General features: G+C 35.6%; 1 protein-coding gene across 3 annotated transcripts in view; it reads left to right on the forward strand.

The window, feature by feature from the left end:
• PPEF1 (protein phosphatase with EF-hand domain 1) overlaps positions 1-24,932 on the forward strand; it is a 107,007-nt gene that overhangs the window by 56,511 nt on the left and 25,564 nt on the right. For all 3 annotated transcript variants that reach the window (XM_036227194.1, XM_036227195.1, XM_036227196.1), the window contains 4 exons: positions 6,755-6,869; positions 10,000-10,046; positions 21,022-21,188; positions 24,336-24,372. In XM_036227194.1, the coding sequence (XP_036083087.1) occupies positions 6,755-6,869; positions 10,000-10,046; positions 21,022-21,188; positions 24,336-24,372 (366 nt within the window). The remainder of the gene's footprint in view (positions 1-6,754; positions 6,870-9,999; positions 10,047-21,021; positions 21,189-24,335; positions 24,373-24,932) is intronic.

Below are 24,932 nucleotides of genomic sequence, written 5' to 3' on the forward strand. Positions count from 1 at the left end.
TCTTTTTTCCCCCATTGAATGGTCTTGGTACTCTTGTCAAAAATTAATAGGCCATAGATATATGGATTTATTTTTGGACTTTCAGTTTTATTCCATTGTCGTGTGTGTCTAGCCTCATGTCAGCATCACATTGTCTATTAATGTGGTGTATTACATTGATTAATTTTCTTATGCTGAGCCACCTTGTATACCTAGAATAAATACCATTTGATCATAGTGTATAATTCTTTTAAAATTCTCTTGTATTTGCAAAGGATCATACAAGAATACTATGAAAAAGTATATAATACCAAATTTAATAACCTAGAAGAAATGGACCAGTACTTAGAAAAATAAAGCCTGCCTAGATTGAATCAAGAACTGGAAAATCGAAATAGCAGTATGGAAATTGAAACGATTTTCAAAAACCTACCATAAAGTAAGAGTCCAGGACCAGATGGCTTCACCAGTGAATTCTACCAAATATTCAAAGAAGATTTAATACCTATTCTCCTCAAACTCTTCCAAAAAATTGAAGAAGAGGTAATACTTCCCAACTCTTTTTATGAAGCCAATATTGCTCTGATACCAAAACCTGGTAAAGATCACACACACACACACACACACACACACACACACACACACACACACACAAAAGCTACCTACCAATATCTCTCATGAACACAGATGCAAAAATCCTAAATAAGATACTAGTGAACCAAAAACAGCAACACATTAAAAAGATTACATACCATGATCAAGTGGGCTTCATCCCAGATGCACAGGGATGGTTCAGCATACACAAATCAATTAATATGATACACCACAAACAAATTAAAAAATAAGAATCATATGATCGTATCAATAGATGCAGAAAAAGCCTTCGACAAGATGCAGCATCTATTTATGATCAAAACACTTAACAAAATCGGTATAGAAGGAAAGTACCTTAACATAATAAAGGCCATCTATGACAAATCCTCAGCCAACATTATACTTAATGGCGAAACACTAAAAACCCTCCCTCTAAGATCAGGAACAAGGCAAGGCTGTCCACTATTGCCATTGTTAGTCAATATAACATTGGGGATTCTAGCAAGTGCAATCAGACGAGAGAAAGATATAAAAGGCATCCAAATAGGAAACGAATAAGTCAAACTGTCACTGTTTGCAGATGACATAATTCTCTATATAGAAAACCCTAAAGACTCCACAAGAACATTACTAGAAACAATGAGCAAATACAGTAAAGTCTCTGGATACAAAATCAACGTTCAAAAATCCATAGTGTTCCTATACTCTAATAATGAAGCATCAGAAAAAGAAGTGGAAAAAATAATTCCTTTTGCAATTGCAACAAAAAGAATAAAATACCTAGGAATATATTTAACAAAGCAAGCGAAGGATCTATGTAATGAAAATTATAAGACCCTATTAAAAGAAATCAAAGAAGATACAAAAAAATGGAAAGATATTCCATGTCCTTGGATTGGAAGAATCAACATCGTTAAAAAAAAATGACCATATTACCTAAAGCGTTATACAGAGTTAATGCAATCCCTATCAAAATCTCATCGGCATTTTTTAAAGAAATAGAACAAAAAAATCACCAGATTTGTATGGAAACACAAAAGACTCCAAATGGCCACAGCCATCCTGAGAAAAAAGAATGAGGCTGGAGGCATCACTCTGCCCGACTTCAAATTATACTACAAAGCAACAGTAATCAAAACAGCATGGTATTGGCAGCAAAACAGACAAGTGGACATGTGGAATAGAATCGAGAGTCCAGAAGTTAACCCATATCTATATGGGCAAATAATTTTCGACAAAGAAGACAAAAACATACAGTGGAGAAAGAAAAACCTCTTTAATAAATGGTGCTAGGAAAACTGGAAAGCCAGCTGCAAAAGAATGAAACTAGACTGTTGTCTATCACCATGCACCAAAATTAACTCAAAATGGATTAAGGACCAAAATATAAGACCTGAAGCAATAAAATGTATAGAAGAAAATATAGGAACTAAATTCAAGGACCTTGGACTTAAAAAGGATTTTATGAATTTGACCTCAAAAGCAAGAAAAGTAAAAGCTAAAATAAATGAAAGGGACTATATCAAACTAAAAAGCTTCTGCTCAGCCAAAGAAATCATCAACAAGGTAAAGAGAGAACCATCCGAATGGGAAAATAATATTTTCAAGCAACACCTCCAACAAGGGCCTAATATCCAAAATATACAAAGAACTCATACAACTCAATAACAAACAAACAAACAAACAAACAAACAAACAAACAAACAAACAAAAAACCCACCAAACAATTCATTCAAAAAATGAGCAGAGGACCTGAACAGACACTTCTCCCTAGAGGACATACAAATGGCCAACAAATATATGAAAAGATGTTCAACATTGCTAGCTATTAGAAAAATCCAAATCAGAACCATGATGAGATACCATCTCATACTTGTTAGAATAGCTATAATCAACATGACAAGTAATAACAAATGTTGGAGAGGATGCAGAGAAAAAGGAACCCTCATACACTGCTGGTGGGACTGCAAATTGGTACAGCCACTATGGAAAACAGTATGGAGTTTCCTCAAGAAACTAAGAATTGATCTACCATATTATCCAGCAAACCCTCTACTGAGTATTTACCCCAAAGACTTGAAAACCCATATCCAAAATGTATTTGCACACCGCTGTTCATAGCAGCATTATTCACAGTGGCCAGGACATGGAAGCAACTGAAGTGTCCTACGATAGATGATTGGCTAAAGAACTGGTAGTACATATATACAATGGAATATGACTCAGCTGTAAGAAGAGATGAAATACTGCCATTTGTGACAACATGGATGGACCTCGAGATAATCATGCTAAGTGAAATAAGCCAGACCGAAAAAGTTGAAAATCACATGATATCACTTATATGTGGGATATAAATCTAAAAACAACAAATGAGCAAGACAAACAGAGACTCATGGACATGGACTATACACTATTGGTTACCAGAAGACTATAGACCAGTGGTTACCTGTGGGGTAGGAAAGGAAGGGGGAGGGTGAAGGGGGTAAAAGGGATCAAATATATGGTAGCTGAAGGAAACTGGACTTTGGGTGGTAAACACATAATAGAATATACAGATGTCAAATGATAATGTGCACCTGAAAATTATATAATTGTATTAATCAATGTCACCCCAATAAACTTGATTAAAAATTTTTTTAAAAAGAGAAAGAAAGATATATATTGTACCTAACTACCTTATAGGTTATGAGGATTAGCTATGACAATGCATGAAATGTAATAGTGTCTGTCACACAAAATATGTTCAAAAAATTTTAGCCATTATTATTTTATCATGTTTAATATACATCAAAAAATAAATAAAATTCTGTTGTATTTGGTTTGCTGGTATTTTGTTGAGGATTTTCATTTTATTCATAAGAGATAGTGGTCTGTATTTTCTTTTCTAGTAGTGTCTCAATCTGGCTTTGGTATCAAGGTAATACTGGCCTCATAGGGTGATTTAGGAATTTTTCCTCCTCTTCTATTTTTTGGAAGAGTTTGAGGATTAGTGTTAAATGTTTAGTGGAGTTCATCAGTGAGGCTGTCTGCTCTTAGACTTTTCTTTGTTAAGTTTTTTATTTCAAATTCAATCTCTGCTTATTCTGGATATGTTTGGATTTTCTGTTTCTTCTTGAGTCAGTTTTGGTAATGTGTTGTTTCTAGGAATTTGTCCATTTCATCTAAGTTATCTAATTTATTGGCATATAATTATTCATAATATCATCTTATAATTTTTATTTCTTTAAGATTGGTGAGATGTTCCCACTTTCATTTCTGATTATAATTATTTCGTTTTCTCCTTTTTTTCTTGGTCAATGTAGCTAAAGGTTTGTCAATTTTGTTGAACTTTCCAAAGAACCAACTTTTGCTTTGTTGATTCTATTGTTTTTCTTTTCTTTATTTCACTTATCTATACTTCGATCCTTATTTTCTTCCTTCATCTAGCTTTGGTTTAGTTTGCCCTTGTTTTTCTAGCTTTCTGGTATTAAGTGAGGCTTTTCATTTGAGATCTTGCTTCCTTCTTAATGTAGGTATTTATAGCTATAAATTTCTCTCCGAGCATTGCTTTCGTTGTATCCTGCATATTTTGGTATATTATGTTTTCATTTTTGTTCATTTCAAAGTGTATTCTAATTTCTCTTGTGATTTGTTCTCCAAGAGTATGTTGTTTATTTTCTACATATTTGTGAATTTTCTGTTTTCCTTCTGTTATTGATTTCTAGTTTCATTCCACTGTGGCCAAAGATACTTTACATGATTCCAATTTTTTAAAATTTATTGAGGTTTGTTTTGTGGCTTAACATCTGATCTATCCATGTGCACTTGTAAAAAAATGTGTAATCTGCTATGGTTTAGGCCTCGTTGTGTGTGAGGCCTCTGTTCCTTTAGGTTGTGTTCAGCTAGTGTTTTGACAGAGATTTCCTTCCTTAAGCCCCAGGAGTTATTTTTAAAAAAAATAGAGAGAGAGAAGAGAAGATAAAAGAAAAAAGAAAAGAAAAGCCTAGTTTTTGCAGACTGCCTTTGTGTTGGTACATCCCTTCACTGCTTAGCCGGGCTGTTTACCAATCTGTCTTAACCTTTACTTCCTGCTTGCACTGAACCATTTTTAAATTGCTTTTTCTTGATTTAGCCTTTGCTTGGTTGCCATAAATTTTGACTATTTTCCAGAGCTCTAACGAAGTTGATTCTGACAGGTTTTATTTGTTTGTTTGTTTGCTTGCTTGATTTCTAAAATGTTTCTGTGAAGCGGTGGGACCTTGGAGCTATCTATTTCATTATTTTTTCTGACATCATCCCCAAACCCTCATTCTCAGGTTAGGACCATAAAGACATGCCCTAGGAGAAGGAGTGAACTAGAAGAATACTAGAGTTTTAAGCAAAGCTTTGAATCATTCTTGAGATTTAATTGAGAATATCTGAGATAGCTAGTGTCCCTAGCTACTTGCCAAAAGAAGATTTAAATCCCCTCTAGAGAAAAACAGACTTCAAGTTATTTCTCCAGGTTTTCACATACCATGTCCAGAACTTAATACAAATATTAACCAAGCACAGGAGGATACAAGAATCATGAAAGAAAACTGAAGATTTAGAATTCTTTTGTGGGAAAAATCCTTAATGGTCTGTTGGGTCTTAGATAGACAGGAAATATGGGTCTCTCCCCACTAATCAACATCCAGGGGCTCTTCTCTTTCCTTTTAATTCTCACATTGCTTCAAATCTCGATTCCTGTCTTTTAAAAAATTATTATGAAGATTCTCCAAATTCAAATCATATATTTTGGGGATCTGGGATAGAAAATAATTTTATTGTTTTAAAAGCTATAGAAATGGAAATTTCAGGATACCATGAGACATAATTGTTCCAAAGGGTTCCATCTTCCCGGAATCCAATACCCAAAGCAGTATATGAACAATATGTAGATATGACCACTCTCTCAGCCTCCAATAATCTAAATCAGTACTGTCCAATGGAAATATAACGTGAGCCACATATATAATTTAAAAATTTTCTAGTAGTCACATTAAGAAAGTAAAAAGAAACAGGTGAAATTAATTTTAATAATGTTTTATTTAATGCGCCATAAAATTGTCATTTTAATATGTAATCATATTAAAAATTTTTAATGAAACATTTTACTTCTTTTTTGTACTAAGTCTTTGAAATACGGCACGTATTTTGTGCTTACAGCACACCTCAATTTCAAGTAGCCTCATTTCAAGTAGTCAGTAGCCTCATTAGGCTAGTGCCTACTGTATTGGGCAGTGCACATACTAACAGTCCTGATCCATAAGGTGGTGTTAGCCTCTGTTAAATTTTTATTGGCTATATTACATTTTAGCTTATATATTTGGAATATTTTATAATTAAAAAACAAGAGAACGACACACTGGATTTCAAACAAACAAACAAAAAGCCTGGGGGAGAAAACAGAGTAAATCTGTCCAAAACAATGGCATATCAAGAATGTAACTGAAGGAGATCAATGGAATGAATAGTCATAATAGGAGATCATTGAAATGCTTTATTTGGGTCTGTGATATGTTTTATACTTAAACTTGTACAATATAAATGTGCTGGCTGTTCTGTAAACTCTGGCCTCTGTGCACCAACAATTGAGCCACACCTGGGATGCCTGGCTCAGAAGTTTCTTGTCTTGCTGCCTTTCAAGATCTCAACAAATCCAGCACCACTGCCTAGTTTCCATCCCAGGTGGCAGGACGTCTCAAAGGCAAAGCAGCCCCTCTTCAACGGTCTTTGTCTGCTTCTCTTTCTCTTTCTCATTCTTTTCCCTTTCCCTCTTCATTGATTGATCGATTGATTGATTGATCGATCGATTGATTTATCTGTCTGCACTCTTCTTTAGGGCAAGGGAGTCTACTGTTTTTTCCCCAATCACTTCTCTTGGGCTCTACAGACCAAGAATAATCAGAAATGTTTTGTGAATGGGTGATGTCGATTAAGAACATGAGAGTATAAACATCCTAGGAAACATTCATTCATTCATTCAATTTACAGATCTCTAGTGAGGGCTTATTATTTGCCAGACACTGTACTGGAATCATCTATTTGAGATTAATTTAGAGATGATCCTAAATACAGCTACCTGGAATGTCCTCATATGCTCCACCTTTATAGCTTTCTATGCAGTCATGCTTTTCTTCCTAGTTCATTATATGTTTCCTCTGCTTTGCCTTCACAGATACTGCATGCTCGTTATGTCTTAGAGGTGCTATTTGAAACCAAGAAGAACCTCAAGCAGATGCCAAATTTCACTCATGTAAAATCTTCTCCCGCCAAAGACATAACAATCTGCGGTAAGTTTCAGAGCAGAGTTGCCAAATTAATATTTTGGAGACTTTTGGTTCCACGTCATTTGCCTAACTTAAAAACTGCGTGAATTGGACTGTGTTAAGGGAAAGGTGTTAATATAGAATTATCTATGATGATAGTACTGTTCCCCATCTCATTTTTTTTTTACTGTTCCCCATCTTGTCTTTGTTTCACATACCAGCTGGCAGGAATTAATTATGTAAGAAATTTAAAAATCATGCTTTTTATAAAGGAAGGCAGCATTTTCATACAGAAAACCACTCATGGATAGAATAGGCATTCTTTGCCCTCTGTCTGTCTCTCATTATCTTTGTTCCATGTTGCTTTTTCTAGGTGTGCCTCTGCATGCCACTTATGCTGGGAAGAGAAAAGCCCAAGGCCTGGTGCAGAGTAAATTCTTTTCTGCCCTTGGCTGCCGTTTTAGATTTTTCCAACTGGTCTCTGCAGCTTTTAGAAGAGTGGGAATGTCCCAGAAATCTGTTCCTTGTTCTTCTAAATAACAAGATTGAGATTTTGTTATCCTATAGGCCAGCCTGGCAGGATATTGCTTCAAGAAACAGTACACATTGAAATTCAACACAGTTGGTGCTCAGCATGCTCGCACCTGTCTGAGAATGGAGTGCGTGGGAGGAATAGCAATTCCCTTAACTTCTAATGAAGCCTTTAGGTTACAAAACAGTGATTGTTATTTTCCAGATCAATTTTTAGCTTGTGTTTCTTTTACTCTGGCAGGTAGAAGTGGATTTGACAATCCAATTAAACCATTTCCATTTCTAGCATCTGATAGTGGTGACAGGGACTTGATGGAGTGGTACATGCTCCATGACATGCCCCGACTCAGGATTTTTGAAGAGTCTTTAATGGTTCCATTCCAACTAATCAGTCCACCACATCTCTGCCTAGCAGGTGATGCATCTCAGCACCAGTGGAGGCCTTTTATTCAAGGCCTCACCAGCTCTTACTTTTCATGGAGACAAAGGATTTAGGGTCATGAGGCTTAGTAAGCCATGCGTACCCATGAAGCCTATGGAGCCAGGGTTAGATTTGCTGTCAGAGTATATATAATAGGTCAAACAGAGAGTGGGATCTGTTCCCACATGTTTCCAATATACCCGTAGTTGCCATTGTAGATTTATATTTAGGTAAAAGGATCTGGAAGAAGACATGAATTAAATAGAGGGCATGGAATCCTAGAATCACGCAGTGTAAGAACCAAAGGGTTCTTATAGAGACCATCCATTTATTATTTGCTCTTATGGATTAAATTGAGGCCCAGAAGAAAAATGTGTCTCCTTCCATGCCTTTCTTTGTAGTAACTGCTCACCCCCTCCCCATCATGCACTGTTTTGACTGATGTTTTGCTTTCAATGATGATACAAAGACTAAGGAATGGATCGATTGGACAGTTCCATTCATTTAAAGATCCCCACATCTTGGGCATTTATTTCTGGGCTTTTCCCACATAGCACCAATAGTAGAGGGAAAAGCCAAGGCCAGCACATTCTCTTAGCATAGCAATTATTATCTGTTTTTAATAGACCCATGGAACTTAGAAAAATTTGGTCATCATATAAAATTTAAAATTGGGGCCATATTTTCAAAGACATCTGTTTAAAACAATATTAGGAAAGGGAGAGAAATTACGATAAAACTTTACCATTATTTTAATTTCCAGATGCATTTTTATGTACACATCTAAACATGCTACATGGGTCTCAACATGACTGAAATATAGGAGGTATTTTAATCTACAATTATGTTATAAATGATAATCAGTCCTGCACTCATGTTTTTGTTTGCAGTAGAAACATCTTTCTGTGGCTATTTTTTTCATGATACAAGTTTTATCTTTTGCTGTCCAACTAGAAGTTAAAAATATTTTTATAGTCTCAGCTCTTAATATCCTGAAACCAATTCATTTTTTAGCATGCCAGCTGTAACAGTTCTCTCTACCCAAATCTTTGAAAAACAAGTCACCCAGAAGAAAATTAGCAAAATAAAATCATTAAAAATATTTAACTGATCAGTATAAAGCTCTTCTATTTTTATTTCCTTAGATTTGGAATGAGGCCATATGAAAGCAATGAGATTTAAGTATACACTGGTATTAATATGCTCTTAATATTGTAGTCATTTTATAAATAAGTGTTGGCAATACAGGATTTTAATTTTATTCCCATTATAATTGGAATCTTCTGTTGCATAGATGTGGTTAATTTTGGTTTTGGAATTTTAAGCAAATTGAGGAAAAGTATTCCTAAATTAAATTCTATTTGATAATTAAGTTGGTTATAAAGAATAAAGATTTAAGATCAGAGCTGATGAAATATTTACCTAGAAACAGTTATTGAAATAGGTCTTTTGAATATATACATATTGTTTTCATTAGTTGGCTGAGTTTTATAAAGCCATGCTTCCATTTTTATTTTCTATAACTGTCTCATTAAAAGGATGTAAACTATCTACTCACAATTTTTAAGTTTAGATGCTACTACTGGAACATATTCTTTAAAACATGGCTTTACAAAGCAATTAAATGTATTTTTCAAATGCTTGCTATGCACCAGGTACTATGGGAGGCACTTGGGGGTTTAATACCAAGATAGATATTATTGCTGTTCTCCTAGAGATTACAGTGTAGGCAGTACAGAATAATAGCTAAGAGCTTCAATTTTGAAGAGAGATAAAGTTGGGTTTGAATCCCAAGCTCTGCTACTTGGTGGCTGGGTAACTGTATATAGATAAGTTATTTAACTACTCTGAGGCTCATTTGTAAAACAAAAATGATTAAAATAATACCCATCTCATAGAGTACCTGTGAAGATTGAATGGTATAATTCATGTAAACCCTTCGTGCAGGAAGCTAAGCACTGTATAAATGGCAGGAGTGGATAGAAAATTGCAGTATCTGATGCTGTCCCTTATAGGAAAGGGGACAAAGTTCCCATAAAGTGCTATGGAAACAAATTGATGAATTAATATAATCATAGGATGAAAACCCAATGCCCTGAGAATGCTTGAAGTATATCAGCAGTATTTCACTTTTAAAACTCTGTGACAAAATGGGTATTTGCTTGTTTCCTACTGAGTAGTGAATTTTCATTTGCATTTCAGGTGATTTGCATGGGAAACTGGATGACCTCTTTTTGATCTTCTATAAGGTAAATAACTTTGTTGTATATTTGCATATTTGTTGAGGGAGAGCAGTCCTAGGGCAGATAACAATATTAGTTTTATTAGGGATATGTACAACAAGTGCAGATGTAATGTAACAGTTTTTATCCAAGAAGCTGGCCAAACTGGAAAGCTATGGGAGAGGTGAATGAATGGACTGGTGGGGGGACGCCAAGGAGTTGCAGTTTGGGGAATGGGATTTGTGTAATGCTGTATAGCACCGTGTAAGTGTTCAGAAGTCCAGTCCTGCTATCGTTGGCAATTACAGTCAGAGGAAGCAGGAGGGGTCAGATGTATGTGGGGAATAACCACAATAGAAAATCTGGTAATCATTTCTCTAGAGGTTTGGGGAAATACATAAAAGGGGAAATAGTTGAGTAAATTAAATGGGAAAAGTGACTTTCGAGATATTTTTAAAAATTTCTGGAGAGGTAGTTGAAGATATTAAGGTGTGAACAGGGAAAGGACTCTGGAGTAGACAGGTGAGGAAAGAGAGAATCCCGACATGTTTCTTTAATTCTATTAGTAAAACTATATGGAACATAAAAACTGGAAGGTGCTAATGTAAAGATTGAACAGGAGGAGGTGGGTGGTAAAGAATACTATAAAAAGAACTAAAGGTAAAATATAGCATTTACATGAAAGCAAGAAATATTTTGAGAGTTAACCAACGATAGTGTGCAGGAAGTAGAGATGGAGAGCCCAATGATGAAAGAGTAGACGCTATTATTTGGGGTGGATTTGGGTAGATGAAGGTGATAGGGTTGTCTGGAAAGCAGAAGCTTTCTGGATCCATGGATTGAATTTTTTAGCAGGCTTGAGTGAGAAGCAAGTAAAATGTGTCTTGGACGTGGAATAAATCACATGCACCAGAATCTTGAAATTGGCTGGTTTAAAAGGGAAACAGGGAAGAGCTCTTGATAACAGCAAGGTCCCCCTTTGAGAAACTGAAAAGATGATGTAGTTAATGGTGTCTGGGAAGGGAGAATGACCCTGTGTGTTTGCGATGATGGCGAGTCACTTATGGGCAATGAGCATCCTAAGCTAAAGGCTGGAAAAGAAAAAGGCAGGGTACAGAGATATCTCGGGAAGCTATACTGTTTGATGATCTCTAATTTGCAAAAGTCAGTGTTTTGCCTTTTTCTGTCTCATTTTTTTTATGTGACCTTTAAATGAAGATTGACAATAGACCAATGTTAGATCATAGAGTGCAACGTATTGTGCAGCCTAAAACCATGAATACAAACCCTTCTGGAAGCCACAATTTTACATGAATACAAATGACATTGATACCTCACCTATTCAGAGGTCAAATTCCTGTCTACCATCTTCATTTAACACTCCTACTGAAACCCAGAATTAAGTAACGAGGGTTTCTGAGCTCTTGAAATTGTTGTCACGAATCCAATGAACTTTACCCACGGGACAGTTCCTAGGCCCTTACTCAAAGACCAGTGAACATATATCAGGAAAACTTTATCTGACACATGTTTCCTACAAGTTTGCCAGTCTGACTACCCCACCCAATCAGCAGATTAGAGAGTGGGAGGAGAAAGGCAGAAGCTAGATACAGTGGCAGTGATGAAAAGTAAAAGCTCTTCCGGACAATAAGAGGACATCTAGAGCCCTAAAAATGAGCTAAGAAGCTAAGTGGTAATCTTCAGTGACCTGGGGCGGTGTGTGTCAGAAATAGCATTCTGTACTTGTCACAAGGGCCTGAGGGCATGCTTAGATTGATATGCCTGTGTGGTCAAGAGCGTTTCAAATTCTACAGTGTACACATCTCTGTTAAGAAGTAAAGAGAACAAATGGCACATTTTCACAACTCCCAGCCAAAATGGTTAAAGTAATTTTTAAACATATTTTAGCTTTTAAAGGAGTAAGCTTCAGTGATCTGGAAAATTCATTTCAGCAGTGCTTACAGTATGAGTGAATATCATTATTGGGCCTTAGGTATACAAAGATGAGAGAATATGAAAAAAAAAGAAAAATTAGTTGAGAGAAGAGTGATGGGGTAGGAAAGTAGATGAGGAGGAAAGGAAGAACACCTTAAAAATGAGGAGAGACATAGAGAGTGGCAGATGTCTCTTCTTGGCATCAGATACAAAGATTGCCTGTGCAGGGATTACAACAGGTGCTGATATGATCCAAGCAATCACTCGATTGCTAGGAAATGGAAGAGTTTCTGTGATGGTGGCAGGTTCTCACTACCATATGCAATGCATCAACAAGGTGCTGAATCTGTTACCTATGAGGCCCTGCGTGTGGCGCTCTCCTCCACTTCATTCAGAGGAGCGCACAGGATTGAGCCACCTCAGTGTAAGCCACGAGCTCACTGTCTTCTGTTTAGAAGCAGCTAGTGACTATGCTTTAACTTATCCTTATTTAATTTATTATTTATTTATCATTTAATTTATTAAAATTATCAACTTACCTTTATTTGTTATCATTTAACTTATTAAAATTATTTTTATTTTATTCAAGTTCTGATTGAACTTGAATCACATCACAAAGAATAGTTTGGAAAACTACATCCTGTTGGAGATTTTTGGAGCTATACGTGACCAAAGCTTATATTATACTCTGACTGATTCTTCTCTGTGAACCCAAAAGAGAAACTCGGAAAACCTTATGCTTTGAATCAGGCAAAACTGTAATTCATCTTTCAATTGATATTTTGCTAGACAATTTCTTCCTCGTCTGTTATTTTATATGGTACAGGATGAGCAGGCTGCAGAGCTGGGGCTGGCCCTAAGCCCATTAAGGGCATAGCCTAAGAGGAAGAGTTATAATGTAATATCTCTGAGGTGCCTCTCCATATTATTCTTTTGTCCTCCAAGTGGTAAGTTTGGTTCAAGACTTCTATTGTTATAACTGATCAAATGCACAAGTGAATCTGTGCACTAATTTATTCATTCAATAAACTTTTATCTGGTTCGTACAATATTCAGGGTACTATATAAAAACTAAAGGAAGACACAAAGATGAATATGAAGTTCATTCATTTCACATATATTTATTAAACACCTGTTATGCATGAGGTACTCTGCTAAGGAGTGGCCAAAAAGTATGACTAAGATGCAGTTTTTGGCTCCAAAGACATCACAGATTAGTGGGGAAGGTCAACTAATGAAAAACAAGAGAGTTCAGAATGGGATGCGTTATGATTGAGATAAGCAAGGGAGCATGTTGGAGGACACCTAACCTCATGGGAGACTTCCTGGATGAGGTGACACTTAAGACAATCTCTTTAAAGAATTTTAGTAATTTAGTAAGAGCCTAAATCATGAAGGAAAGTTTTGGAGGATCAGAAAAGATTTTATTCTCACATACTTTTTGTGATACACTGTAAAAAATGGTGAGATTCATACTAATGATTGTTTTTTATTGTTTGTTTTGAGATTTTGGTTTCTTTAATATTAACTTGTCCTTAAAAATTGTATTATTTAGCACCTTACTACTTAAGCCAGACATTTTTAGATCACCATCCTATCTGTGTTTGAGAAGAATTCTTTCCTCTGAATGACACACTGCTAACTATGACAGACCTGTGCTAAAAGGGCATCCCAACTTTATATGGCTTCAGATAGCATCAAATGAAGCAATTTACATAGCATTAGTTAGGTCATATTTTTAGATTTCATTTCCTGAAAAGGTTAATTTTAATCAGCCACTTTTACTTACTTAGAGTGACCGATTTGAAATACTTCATTTAGAGCCTTAGCCTTGTTAAAATTATAAGACATTTTTCCCCGTTGAATACAAAGCTTGAAATTTTCAGATCAAGTATTGGCAAATTATTTTGTTAAATTCATGCTGTGAATGGAGACTTCCTGAAGCTGAAAAAGAGATGCACATGGACAGAGAGAAGCTAATTAACTCTTAACCCTGTGGGTGTCATACCAATGCTGTCCATTGGAAGCCGCGCCATCTTGTTTTCCTTTTCTCTCTTCCTACCATCCTCCGCCCCTCATGCCTGTGTTTTTCAAGTTGAGAAGGTAATTAAGTATTTTCTTTTTTCTCTGTCACTGATATGTTTCACATAGCCACAGTAGTCAATTCTTTCCCTCTCGAGATTAAGGCAGTATCTTGCAATCAGAAGAACAGACTTCTAAAACAGGATTCTCAAAAGAAATAAAAATTAAAATAACATGAAGTTGAGATCCAGAGGTTATTGTTTGATATGCCTTGAGAAAATGTCCAAAAAAACTGGGATATCTCCTAGATGTCTGTTGTAAAATTCTTCAGTAGGAAATAGGTGAGACTATAGGGAAATGTCTAGTTTTTGTCTCTATTCAAGTTAATTCATTGCAGTCTGCTGTATTTTAACCCTTGCAGGTCATCCGAATGCTGTTCAGAATTGTAGTTACCCTGGGTTTTCTGTATTTGTCAACTTCATTTCCCTGTTATGGATGGTTTGTTGTGTATCAGCTGCAGAATAAGTCAGAGAGTTAGGTTTACTGGAACTGAGTGAAGGATGGGGTATATCAGCAAGTTTTGCTTCTTTGAAGAAAACCCAGAGAAATCTTAGTAACCAGAACCATAAATATCCTAGAGACTTATGTCCCACTAGACTTAGCTTCTCATCCTCTGATCTGTTTTCTAGTTCCCTTATTATTCTAAGACTAAAATGTATTTGACTCAAACTATATAAAGTAATATGACTAATCCTGAACCAACAGGACAAATCTTATACATCCAAATGAGTCACACCTTCTTTGTAGCGGTTGAATTAAGAGGCTCAACATATACAGACATTCAGTATATATTTAGGACTCTTTTCAGAATCACTTCCAGAGGCTGTGACATATTCTTTTGAATGAGCTTCATGATCACAAATCTTAATCTTTTCACAACGCGCGTGACTTTTTGAAAAGGTTAAAACTTATTGGGTGTCAAGCATGCTGTGTAAGGTGGATGGCCAAGCTGCCCATTATTATTTTGGGCCTAAAATTAGGTTTGACTAAATAAATTTATTATTCTTTGCTCATAGTAGTGGTAAAATAGCTACAAATAAAGTTTGGTTTAACTGGAGATGAGAAGTTCTCATACAGAAAAATTTGTTATCACAGTTGAAAACATGTTTACCATCCAAGTATAATAAATATAATTTTAGACTGTTGAATGCTTTTCTCAAATTCTGATGTTAATGTTATGCTGTTTTAATAAAATGAACTTGAGAGATGTCCATCTTTTTCTAAAGTCTGGAGTTTAAATCTCTGGTTCTCAAACTCAGTTTATACATTGTAATCACCCAAGATATTGGGGAAAAACAAATACTGATACCTGAGTCCCATTTCCAGAGATTCTAATGGACACCTGGGTACTTTTTAAAGCTTCCCAAGAGATTTTAATGTGCAACCGATGATGGAATCATTGGTTTAAATAACATTAAAACTATTTACTCTTGAAAATTGAGATAGAGCTCTGCTATAAAGCCATGTAGAGCCAACGCATTATTCAAATTTTCTGCTTCTTTTCAATCAGTTTTGGTAGTTTCTAATTTTCAAGGAAACTCTTCATTCTTCTAGAATGTGGAAGTACATCGTCATAGATGTTGATATTATATAATCTACACATACATATATATATATATATATAAAATTCTCTATATCTTTGTCTTTTTTGTGATCTTTAATCTTACGTATTTTTTCATTCTCTTTTTTCACTTATCCTTAGTCAGGCTCATGATGCCTTTATCAATTTTATCACTTTTATTGGTTCTTTCAAAGAATCACCCTCTAGATTTATATATCTTTTTGTTTTGTTTTGTTTTCTGTTTCATTAATTTCAGCTTTTACCTTTATTTGATTTTATTGTCCTTTTTTAATTTCTTAAACTGAATACTGTCTTTCATGTACATCTTCTTTAATAATGAAGGTATTTAAATTATACATCTTCTCTAATTTTAGTTTTAACTGAGCCTTCTGTTGAACTTGTAATATTGCTTTTAATTTCCTCTTTGATCCAATGCTTATTGACTATAATTTTTAATTTCCAAAGATCTTAATTCAAGGAGCTAGAATTTCTCAAATAATATTTTAATTTTTTTCAAATGTTATTGGATTATGATATGATAATGTGTCCTATGAAATATTTCTTATTTGAATTTGTTAAGGATTTCTTTTTGTGAAGTACATGATTGATTCTCATAAAGGGTCCATAGACAAATGAAAAATTAATTATATTTTCTATTTGTAGGATGCAAAGTTCTCCATATATCTCTTAAATTAAGCTCATTGGATATATGTTAAATTTTTTTCATATATTTATTTTCTAGTATATCTGTCTAATTATATGTATTATATATTGCTGAGTAACAAATTACCTCAATACTTAGTGGCTTAAAACTACAAACATTTAGTATCTCACAGTTTCTGAGGATCAGAAATTTGAGCACAGCTTAGCTAGGTAATTCTGGCATAAAGTCTCTAATGAGGGCCAGTCAAACTATTGGCCAGGGCTGCAGACATCTGAAAGGTTGGCTGGGGCGGGAGGACCCATTTTCAAGGTTGCTAACTCACATGGCTGTAGGCACAATGTTTCAATTCCTTGCTGGCTATTGGCAGAACAGCCACATGGGCCTCTGCATAGGGCACCGCCTGAGTATTCTAATGACACAGCAGCTGGCTTTCCCCAGAGTGTTGATTTAAGAGAAAGAGCAGGCAGAAAGTGGTAGTGTCTTTTATGACTTAGTCTCCGAAGTTGCACACCATCGCTTCTGCTTTTTTCCTTATTCGTTAGAAGCAAATCACTAAGTACATCCCACATTCAATGGGTAGTAAATTAAGCTTCATCTTTTAAAGGGAGCATCAAAGAATTCGTGAACATTATTTTAAACCAATAATTCAATCTGAATATTTTACTATGCTTGTACTTTTAAACATTTTTTCTTGCATTTATAGTATATAAATATATGAAGCAATAACTTGTTCTTTTGTTTATTGAATACAAGTTCATGAATTGTATCTTCTTCATATAATGCTTTTTATTATGATGTGATATTAGTTTGTGATCTCATTTAGCACTTTTAATCTTAAATTCTGCTTTATCTAGTATTAATATTCAAATTTTTGCTTTCTCTTTGTTGCATTTACCTCGTTTTTAACTTCCCTTTATCTATTTTTTGATGTATTTCTTGCAAACTATATGTATACCTGACTTTGTGTTTCAGCACAATCTGATAATCTTCGTATTTTAAAGGGAGAATTTAAGGTGTTCACATTTATTATAACAACAGATTTTTTGAAAAAATTTTTTTCCGTTCTATTTTGTCTAATATTTATTTCACTTTGTTCCATTCTTTTCTTTTTCTTTGTGCTGTTTTAGTGAAGTTTTCTTTTTTACTGTTGTTTTTGTTGGCATTTTTGCTGTACTTTTTCATTCACTAATGGTTATCTACTCATTCCTGACATTTTAAATACATAATAGCTATAACTTTATTCCTCCACCATTATCGTATCTCTCCTCCAGTAAGATAAATGTATTTATTTTTACACTTTCTCATGTTATGTCCCACATTCAGATGAGATTTGTAGAGAATTTTACTTTTCTCCGTTCACCTCTCCTGCAAATCCTAGCTATTGTTCATGCCATATTTTTAGTTCTTGATGGTTATTAGGTTTTCCTTAATAGTATGTCTTTTCTATTTCTAAAATTCTTGTTTAGTTCTTAAATGCAAGTTCCACATTATCACTATTGATTTATATTTAATTATAAGTTGCAAGGTTCATTGTTCACATTCGTACTCTTTCCTTTTGGTCTTTCCCTGCTTGAGGTCTTTCTATTGTTACTGCTTTTATTTGCTTAGAATATTTTCTTGAGTGTTTTCCTCTATGGGGCATGTGGGTGCTATACTCTCTGAATGCAAGCTCCTTGAATGCGAGGACTTGGTATTGTTCACTTCAGTATTTCTAGCACCTAAAATTGTCTCTAGTACATAAAAAGCAATCAATACATTTTCATTTTTTTGTGGCATTAGATCACTACACCCTGAAGAACATTTATGTTGGTGGTGGTATTTGACACTTTACACATCTGTAAATACTTTCTATCGCCCTGAGAAGTTAGCGATGTCTTGGTCAGTATAGGATTCTTAGTTCATAGTCCTTTTCTTTTTCTTTTCTCCCCCCACTCAAGTATATGTGCTGCTGAAATGAGCACTCTTTTCTCGCTTTAATTTGTAGATTTTTTTCCATCAGTACATGCTTTAATTTGTAGATTTTATTCCACCATCTTCTACTTCTTATGACTGCCAATGAGGAATCTGATACCAGGGCGATTCTTCTTTTTTCCCGTAATTTGTTCTTTCTGTCTGGTAGCTTCTAAGACTTTTACTAGGTAATAGGAATATTCCCCCTACCCCCATCAGTTGTGCATAGGAGTCATGAGCCCTTTCAAACTTCAGGCTGAAGTCTCTTTTTAACCATAGAAAATCCCCTCTCTTGTTTATATAATTATTGCCTCTTCTCCATCTGTTCCTTTTTCCTGATTCTGAATGCTTATTATTGGCATATTAGTTCTCTTGGCTCTGAATTCTAATCTCTTATTCATTCCTCATAATTTCCATCATTTTGCTTTTTGCTCTGTATGAGAGATTTTTCATCTACTTGCTCTTTCAGGTCAATAATGTATTTTCCAACCATTCTTTTGTTTTACTTAGCTGTAATTTATTAATATTTTAAATTCAAATAGCACATTTTTAAATGTCAAGAATTATTAATGTTTTGTTCTTTATTTTATGGTCCTCTTGTTATTTTTAAAATGAAGTCTTCTGTCTCCTCCATTAGTCTTATCTTATTAGGGGACAGGACTATAACTGATATGTTTGGTCAGCCTCTTTCTGGTTACTAGATCTCCTTAAGTATTAGCTTATTTCCATTTTCTAGTTTTCTGCTTAGGCTAGGTTAAGCCTCTCCATAGTTAGAGGTGCAACGGTTTCTACTCCTGTATGAAGACTATGAGAGGAAGTCTCTATATCCCTAGTTGTCCCTGAATGCAAGTGTTAGTGTTCTTTTAGTTTCAGAGATATGGAAGAAATTCCCCTATGGTTTTTTCTAGCAAGATCCAACCCCCCTCCCCCAACCCAGACCACAAACTTGCTCTTAGGCAGGGTCTTCCCTTTATCAAGGGATCCACAGATCCCCTCAGGCCTAGTTCTTCCATGTTCTCACCCCAGGGCTCTGTGCTGTTCCTCCTCTAGCCTTTTTCAAGTGTGGACATCCCACAGAGCCTATAGCCTCCAACACTTCTCAGACTCCTCCAGCTTACTCATCCCAGACAGCTGAAGGTTAGAGGTAGGAAGAGTATCAGAGTTACAGAATCCTTCCCTTTTTTAAGTTTTGATGAGCGATAGCCAACATTTTTGCGATTGGTTCATGCTATCTAAGCCCCGTGTAAATAAAGTTACATGAATTAATGTTTAAGAAAATATAAAGTAATGGGATTTTAGAAATAACACGGAGGTCATAACACAATGAATCTCTTAATTTGTGTGGTACTTTATGGTTGATTTTCCTGCAATTTTATCCACACAGTCTCATTTGAGTTCCCATGTAGCCTTGTGTGGTAAGTAAGCAAGTTATCATCCTCATTTTACAGATCGGAAAACTAACAGCTCATAAAGATTAAGTAACTTACCTACGGACACATGGATAATAGTGGAGCTGGACTAGAGAATAAGTCTTCTTATGTCTGGCGCAGAACACTATGTCACTATTTGCTTGTTTGTTTCCAATTGCCTTCAGAACATGTTACATTGCATAATGACTTCTGGAATCTCTAAGTTATATGCCCTAACCTGAATTATATTTCAACTATTTCTATTGTATTGATATGAACAATTTAAATGTATATAAATACTAGGAAGGTGAGTATAAAGGAATAAGACTTTCTTATGTAATTTGAAATCTAACAAAAGAGGAATTTGAAAATAGTTTGAAAATGATTATTATAACTAGAATATGTATATTATTTCTTAAAGGTAACTTTTTTGAAAGAGAACGCACATTTGGATATATGAGTGCTTAAATTTTTCTCTTTGTAATATATTTTTTAAACATTTGAATTTATTTCACTATGCAGTAGAGATGCACTCAGCCATTTCTCTATTAGGCATGATATATGATATGCCTGGTAGGCATGGCATGTTCATTTTGTCTTAGAGTTTAGTACTACATAAGTAAATGAATTAATAGCTGTTATAAAGACCAGACCTTTGTCCTGATCCAAGTTCTTTTTTCATGCTAACACTGTGTTTAAAAGTATTATGTCATACTCAGAAGTGATAATCAAAATATTTAATCACTAATATGGCTGGTCAGTAAGCAACGAGAACACACATGGGCTATCAATACCTGGTGTGATGATATCAGTGTGTGCTGGTGGTATATCAGCTCTGTTCTCAGTTGCATGGTGTGTTACACTTTCCTGGGTACTTTCACATTCATTCTCTCACTTGATCTGGGGAGGGGGATATAGTGTCATCCTCTTTTTGCAAATTGAGGGACTCATAGATCAGAGAAGTTAAACATAGAACCCTGTAGAATGCAGGACTTTTGTCTCTTAGTTCAGTGTTCTTCTTTGGGTAGAAGTTTCCCTCTTTTCGAGGGAGAAGGAAGAAAAGAGAGTAACCATTTTTGAGAGGCCTAATAGCTTCCTTCAGAGCAAACTCATAGTAGGTGGTGGGTAGAATGACCAATCCCCATCCCCCCAGAATCTTCCTGTCCGAAGCTAATTTGTCACTTACAAGCCCCTTGTAGGAGGTACCTGCCCTTGAAGAGTGAAACTGACTAAAGCAACTGAGAAGATTTTTCCCAATGGAAGTATTAACTCAGACTCTTTCTCCATGTTCATAGGGACATTAAATACAAAACTTTACTTGAAAAGTACATTCTTTAAAAAAAAGAAAGAAAAGTACATTCTTTTAACTGCTTGTTTTCCCCTTCTTCCTTCCTTCCACAGAATGGTCTCCCCTCAGAAAGCAACTCATATATCTTTAATGGTGACTTCGTAGATCGAGGAAAAAATTCCATAGAGATCCTAATGATCCTGTTTGTGAGTTTTCTTGTCTACCCCAATAGCCTGCATTTGAACAGAGGGAACCATGAAGATTTTTTAATGAATATGAGGTAACTTGGGCCTTTAGATTTCCTTTTGTTCCCCATTCTAGAAAATGCTGCCATGGTTAGTTCTTAGCAGAGAGTTACAAGTGCATGTAAAGAAGTAAGGGTGAAGGGACTTTCAAGGAAGATCTCAATTCTTACCCCTAGTTACAACCCCTAATCTTCCACCGAATGAATATACATCGTTCCGAAGTCCCCTTCCTATCTTTTCTTCCAGTTCTGTTCTTCCTTCTCCCTTCTATTATGTTCTTTTTTTTTATCCCATGCCCACCCTTTACAGTCTAATATGTGTGCTGGGCAGATTTGTTAGGCCAGGTTTGGAGGTGTGGTAAGTTCTCTAAGCAGGCTTAGATGGAATCATTCTATTGCTACTCTTTTGGCTTGCCTCAGATGTTGTTTCAGAAACTAGTACTGTGTTTTTCACTGATTTGTATATTTTTTATGACATGGTAATTGCTTCTGGCATAGTTGTTCATAAACATACTTGACAACAGCTGTAACATAGCATTTCAACTATCTGACTCATTGGAGATTTGAGGAATAAAGATTGGTTAAATGATTTACCAATTTTTATTGAAAGGCACAATAGGTGATAAATGTTCCCCTTTCCCTTTATTTTTCTTCTTCCTCCTCTTCCTCAACCCCCTCTTTTCCTCCTCCTTCCTTCTCTTTCTTGTTTTGTTTCTTGTTTTATGAAATACAGGAACCAGTTTGTCCTAGGGCAGTAGAAGGCATTGCTTATTTCATGCTTTTTGTCTTGGGCTTTTGGGTGCCTTGATCAAAGCTCAGTAACTGATTAGTTTTGTTTTTTGGGCAGTTTTGGCACCTGGCCAGAGTACAGAGTTTCAGTTTTAATTCTTAGGTGTAGAAGGAAATGCTAAGACTATGAGGAAAAAATCCCAAGACTATTATCGGAGACCTGTTATATATAATGTAGCTTAATATTTTTCTTTGGACATGCCATTTACTCTTTCATTTATTCAGTTAGCCAGTCATGTTCACTTAGTGCTTACAATGAAAAAGATATGGCCCCTGCCCTCATGGAGTTTACATTTAGCAGGCAAGATACACATTGAGCAGGTTTTTCAAGTGCGATGAGTTTGTAAAGTAAGGGAACCAGCCTGTATGAGAGGTGACAGAAGGTTCCTCATAAAAGTATGGCATTAGCCTGACACCTGAAAGATGAATTAGGCAATCAAGAGAAGACCATAGTAAGTTTAATAGTAAAAGACTGGTTAATGATTACAAGGTATCATAAAACTTTCAGAAGGAAAGGAGAATGTTTTGTGGACCATTTGTTTTTGTGTGTGTGTGGCAGTTATTAGTTTTTAAAATCAGTACTTTTAATGGAAATAAGTTGACCAAAAATCTGTCACAGAATTTTTAGACCCTATTAAAACAAAGTTTCATGAGAAAAAGAGAGAGAGAGAGAGAGAAAGCCATGGTCTTTCACAGTGAGGGGATGACTTATACAGAACTTAAGACAAGACTTTTTAAACTTGAAAGAAGTTCAGGAAGGCAGGATATTAGACTGAGGGGCAGGATGGTGTCCGATAGTGCTAGAGACATAAGAAATAGTTTGATTATGCAAAGGAATTCAGACTTTCTTTCAAATACAACAGAAAATCATTGAGAAATATAAAATTTGTATTTTAAAATGCAGCAGGAAGAGTAATTTGGAGAGGGACAGGAATAGATATGGGAGGCTAATTAAGAGGTAGTTAGAGAGATAGATGATGGATTCTCAGATGAGAGTGGTGGGGAAAGATGCAAAGAAATAGATAAGATTCAAGGGAAGTTAGGCAATGATGATTTAAGGCTTGGTAGCATGGTATGGGGTACTTGAAAGAGGAGAGAAGCAAGGATGACCTTTAGGTTCTTGGTTTGAGTTTGGGAGTACACAGCATCATTCACAGATATTGGGAACATAAGAGGAGAATATTGGAGTAAGAGAGAAAAACGAGTTCAATTCGGGGTAATCTGATTTGAGGTGCTGTTAAGTAGGCAGTGGGTATACGTGGCTAGAGCTCAGAAATGAAGTGCAGCCTGGAGCAGTCCTGTATTATTGGCACATTGATAGTTATTGAAGCCCTGGGCAAGGATGAGGTTGCTAAGGGAGAAAGTGAAGGGAGAAGAGGGTCTGGGACAGAATCTGAAGGAACTCAAACATTTAAGGCTAGGTAGAGGAGAACTTGCAAAGGAGGTCACAACAGCCAGGAAGGTAGGAGGAAAACCAGGAGAGTTCACTGTCACAGAATCCAAGAAAAGAAAGTTTTCCAGTAGGACTCTGTAGTCAACTGTACTTAGTGTTTCAGCAAGGGCAAGAAAGATGAAGACTGCAAGGTGTCCATCAGATTTAACAACATGGACACCTTTGGTGAGTGCAGGACTGAATTTATCTCAAAAAACATAATGTTACACTGTAGAAGCCTGGCATGACATGATTTGCATGGAAACCTACAGTGAGTAGTGAATACGTTGTGTTCCAACTTCACTACGTTGGGTATTAAGGGTATATACTATTATGCTAAGGCAAGAAAAAGTAATTGAAAAAATTTTCATCATTCAATCTCCCTCAGCGACTGCTATTTGGGCTTTAGAATTCCTACACTTTCTATTAAAACCTTCAATACCATTACACGAGCTATATCAGAGAGAATATTAAAAGCCAACTCATTTATCTTCTAGGCATTTCTTTGTCTTCGTTCAGTCTTTTCTCTTCCCCCTATCATTTATTTACTATAAAATATAGGAGGTCTGAGAAATTCTATCTAAATGAAAAGCATTCTCCCACACAACTTCTTCTAGCTGCGACACCACACTTCTCTGAATACACAGTAGCATCTACACAAGCTATCCACATATTTTTTAAGTTGTCTTGTAATGATTATTTTATGAGAATGTATCTTCTTACCCCACTTATCCTACTAGTTCCTTGAGGGTAGGGACAAAATCATTGGCTGCTTTCCTTCCTTCCCAGAATGCCTAGCAAAGACTTGGGAAAGTAATAGTTAGCTCTAACTGAAGTCTAGTTTCTTGAATTGTTGGGATTTGTGATAGTAAGATGTGAAGGCCTGCCATTTTTGCCTTGACTCATGTAAGCAGGCATTATCAACATTTAATTAAGTAGTTTAAATCCCATTATTTTTTCAGGTATGGCTTCACAAAAGAAATCTTGCATAAATATAAGGTAAGACTCATGTACTTTTTTTTGTATTCTCTTTGTTGTCTATACATAGAAGTTAAAAAAAGAACCTTCAGCAAAGGTGATGGGTGAACTAGTCAGAATCCATACCAGTAATCTAAAAGCACAGCAGGAAGTCCTGGCCATAGTAGAGGCTTAATTTTCTTTCTCAACTAAAGCAAGCCTTTTCATTGTGACTTTTGTGTGAATTTCAGCATAGGTACAAACATATTCCATTGTTTAAAAGGTACCTGGGATTTGTTTTACTCAGGTATGCAGACACAGAAATGGCTGTCATAAATGAAGAGATTTTTATTCACAGTTACTTAGGAACAGGAAGCACAGCACATGAAATTGGGGGCCACATGATGAAGTACCAGGGTTGGTCAGAAGGTAGAGAGAATGAGGGGAAAATGTGGGCAAGAGCCTTTATTGTGGTTTCTTTGGGAGGGAATTGGGGAGGCAGTTTAAACAGATTTAGGCTTGGCTAGTTTGATTAATTTCAGCCCCATAAATGAGGTGGTTAAGAATGTGGGCTCTGGATTGGTTATCATATGAAAAGTAAA

The sequence above is a fragment of the Rousettus aegyptiacus genome, unplaced genomic scaffold (genome assembly GCF_014176215.1).
Source record: "Rousettus aegyptiacus isolate mRouAeg1 unplaced genomic scaffold, mRouAeg1.p scaffold_m13_p_9, whole genome shotgun sequence".
In the NCBI taxonomy this organism is placed as follows: Eukaryota; Metazoa; Chordata; class Mammalia; order Chiroptera; family Pteropodidae; genus Rousettus; species Rousettus aegyptiacus.